This window comes from Berghia stephanieae, chromosome 2, assembly GCF_034508935.2.
Source record: "Berghia stephanieae isolate SIO BIC M18660-M18661 chromosome 2, UCSD_Bste_1.3, whole genome shotgun sequence".
In the NCBI taxonomy this organism is placed as follows: domain Eukaryota; kingdom Metazoa; phylum Mollusca; class Gastropoda; order Nudibranchia; family Aeolidiidae; genus Berghia; species Berghia stephanieae.
In genome coordinates, this window is record NC_088361.1 from 77,673,372 (window position 1) to 77,677,037 (window position 3,666).

Sequence of the window (3,666 nt, forward strand, 5' to 3'; positions counted from 1 at the left end):
TCTTGATATGTAATATAACGCCAATATGTTTGAAAATTACATTAAGATCAATAGCTCCTGCTGTTCCCTCTACTTCAAAACGTCAAAACGTTACAACATAGCTAGATGGTCTCTTGCAAATTTTCACCTCCTTGCAAAAGGATGCAGTGTTTAAATGACTTAAGAAAACAAAATAATGATTTGAAAACAAAACCACAGAGCTAGAAATATAGACAATATTTGGATGTCATCAATCAATGGTAAGTGTTGCTGCTGACAAAGCGGGACCCCTTATAAAGCTCCATGGACACGTTTATTGGATATTGCTTAAGCTTTGAACATGATTTCAAAAATTAATTTTGAAGTTAAAGTTACAAAAGTTGTGTTAATAGAAGTCCATTCATTCTGCCGAACTCTGAGTTTTGCCATACTCTTTACAAACCCAACATATTTTAACAATTTTGGCCACAAAACGCATCCTGAAAAATCGATCTCTCAAACCTTTATAGACATTCTCAGTAAACGTTAACTTAATCTGGAAGTCAATTAATTGAGCAATCAAAAACATGGAATTTGTGTCACACCTTCAATGTGCGCGTACAAACATCTATGGACCTTGAAAAATAGACCTCTCCCTCATCATTATTGGTTTTATACCGCCAAATGGGTGACTACTAGTGATCAGATTATACATGTTTAAGTTAACGCAAAGTTTTCTATTGATCATGCCATTGTTTACATTATGACGACTGTCCGTTGGGTGACGTTATCTAAAAGCTAAACAAAACAAAAAAAAGAGCTTTTATATAGAGCATTATGTACTAAACGTGCTCAAAGAGCTTTACAAAGGTGCCTATTCCAACAGAGATTCTAAAGGGCTGTAAAGAATTCCTTGCTACATTGGCGATTAATATTCTGAAAATTCATATCTTTAATATCAAATGTCAGATCTTTAATAGGTGGCGCGTGTTTTTCTTCTTTTTCTCAGCTGTCCCTCAATGCACAGCTGCAAACGTTTTTATCAACCTCTGAATCAATTTGCCTAAATTATTTTTTTTTTTGAATTTTAATACAATAGAAAAGGATTACAGCTATAGTTAATTCGATAACTGGTAAGGATCGGAAGTCATAGATGATTTACAGTACCAAAATTATTAATTTTCCGCTTATCTATTTTGAAGCAATTCGTTAAATTGGAATGGTCGGTTAATTGAAACGTGAACAGTATCTGAATATGAAGAGACAAATGACAATCCTTTAACTATCAGACATCTACATTTTATAACTATCAATACACAATTCTGTTGAATACAAATGACAATGAAATTTATGCGCTTCCAATATTATTTAGATTGCAAAATTTGAGAAATAGCTTGAGAATGACATATACTTAATGTAGACTAGTCAAAAGTAGAAATTCATCAATTCATCAATTTATGATACAGTGTTTCTACAAATGTGTACACGTGTTCAACAACAACAACACCACCAACAACAAATAAATGCTGGACACGTCAATCATCACATTCTGATGATGAAAAGGAGAAAAGGAACGACTACGGAAAGATTTCGTGGCATCACTCTATCCAGTGAAATGTAATTTTCCTCCAGTTTGCGAGGGTTGGGGCATGCCTTTTCCCAGTGTTCTCGCCTTGTTATATCATTTATTGCCTCGTCAGTGAGAGTAAATTTGGTACTCTTCCTCTCAATCTTTCCCTTTACTTGGGTCCAAATGATCGCGACCGGATTGCGCTCACAGTGATATGGAGGAAATCACTCAACCCAGTGTCAAAACTCCCTGATTAGACAGTCTGCTTTGAAAACGTTCTGGTTTGTTTCATTTCACTAAGTAGTATACAAAAGTTAGCCCTTTGATAAATTGTCAGAATATATAGTGTTGTCTGATTGAAGGCCTGAAATCATATCAGCTTTTATAGCTACCGAAGTTGGAGCCTTGAGGTGATCATGGGCCACCGAATTGTAGATTTGTCCAATACAATACAGCCGGGTGCTTCGTGGGAAGGCAGCAAACGGTTCTTTAGCCATTCTCGAACGTTCATGCATACCATTTTTGAAAGTATATAAACAACATTCATTATTAATTTGACAATATTACTTACTTACTTACTTACTTACTTACTTACTTACTTACTTACTTACTTACTTACTTACTTACTTACTTACTTACTTAGGCAGCCCCTTGGGGCGCCCAACATGAGCCACAAGTCTTTGCCATTCTGTCCTGTCCTCCATAAGCGTACGCAGCTCCTGGGTGTTGTCCATTCCTGTGTCATCTAGCAGACAGTTAATGTAGGTTTTATTCTGCCTGCCTCTGCTTCTGGTTCGCTCAGGTGGTTCCCATAGAACAAGACTGCTTGCAATCTCCTCCTTGTGTCTCCAGCAGTGCCCCGCAAGTCTCAGTCTTCTCTTTTGGATCTTCGAGGTCACTGGGGGGAGGTCATTGTAGAGCTCTTCATTTGTTATGTGCTCTTTCCAGCTTATATTGAGGGCCATCCTCAGCATACGGGTGTAGCAGCCGTCCAGTTGCTTCTCCAGGGCTTTTGTAAGAGTCCATGTCGCTGCTCCATATAGAAGCACTGACTCTACTGTTGCCAGGAACAGTCTCTTCTTTATTTCCCTCTGTAGGTTTGAACTCCAGATTTTCCTGAGTTTGTGACAGGCACTTCAAGCCAATGCTTTTCTGACAGAAATATCAGAGGAACTGCTTTGGGTCCAACCTCCTAGGTACTTGAAGTTGTCAACTTCCTTCAACCATTCTCCATTCTTTGCTTGTATGCTAATTGGCCTTTCTTGCTTGTAGGTTTGGAATACTGTCTTCTTAGCATTACAGCATAGTCCTACTCGTTCAGCCTCAGTTTCAAGTCTGTTGAGGACTTCTTGTGCCTGGTCCATCTCCTAGTTTAGTAGAGCCAGATCATCTGCGAAATCTAGATCCGTGACAATCATAGCTGGATTGCGCCTACTTCTTTGTCTATGTAGCGTGAAGCCCAGCTCGTTCTCCATGCCAGCGTAGGTCTTTCTCATCACATAGTCCAGGACAATTGCAAAGAGATAGGGGGCTAATGTATCACCTTGAAGCACCCCTGCTTTGATCTCAAACAGCTCAGTTTCACCATCTGGAGAGATAACCTTTGCCCGTGTGTTCTCATATATTCTTTTAATAGCAGAGAGAAGTTTAGGAGGTATACTATATGCTTTTAAGATTTTCATCATGGTAGGGCGATGTATCGAGTCAAAGGCCTTCTTAAAGTCTACGTATAGAATGATTGCCTTCTTGTTGTGACTTTTTGACAATATTGCCTATATATAATCAGTATTTCAAATGATTTAAAGCTAGATAATTCATATCAGTCTTCTGTAATTGCAACATGATGTAGATATTATGCAGTAAATCATAAACTAGGACCTGATAACTCAGTTGATAAAGCATTCTCCCCACAAGCAAAGGGACCAGTATCAATCATGGGGCAGACGAGAATCTTGTCTGACTGACGCCTTTTAGTAGGAGAAGTGGCGAGTAGGTAAAGACAAATAGGAGTAAAGTAGTTTTCCCCAGATACAAAAGTCGCCTGGTGCCTCTTTCACCCTGTTCTATATAGGTTTTAAGGTCCTGACAACTCGGCAGATAGTACTAAAGTGTTAAGTTTAAAGACATAGATAGTGGTG

The 3,666-nt window shown here is 38.5% G+C and overlaps 1 protein-coding gene across 1 annotated transcript; it reads right to left on the reverse strand.

Annotated features, from left to right (window-relative positions):
* Positions 1-2,895: 2,895 nt before the first annotated feature.
* LOC144964013 (uncharacterized) lies at positions 2,896-3,210 on the reverse strand. Its single transcript, XM_078897958.1, has one exon. It carries the CDS (start codon positions 3,208-3,210, stop codon positions 2,896-2,898), a length of 315 nt encoding a protein of 104 aa, XP_078754084.1.
* Positions 3,211-3,666: the final 456 nt, after the last annotated feature.

Bases quoted from the DNA above. Each gene is read 5' to 3' on its own strand.
- LOC144964013 (XM_078897958.1), bottom strand. From the start codon at position 3,210: ATGAAAATCTTAAAAGCATATAGTATACCTCCTAAACTTCTCTCTGCT.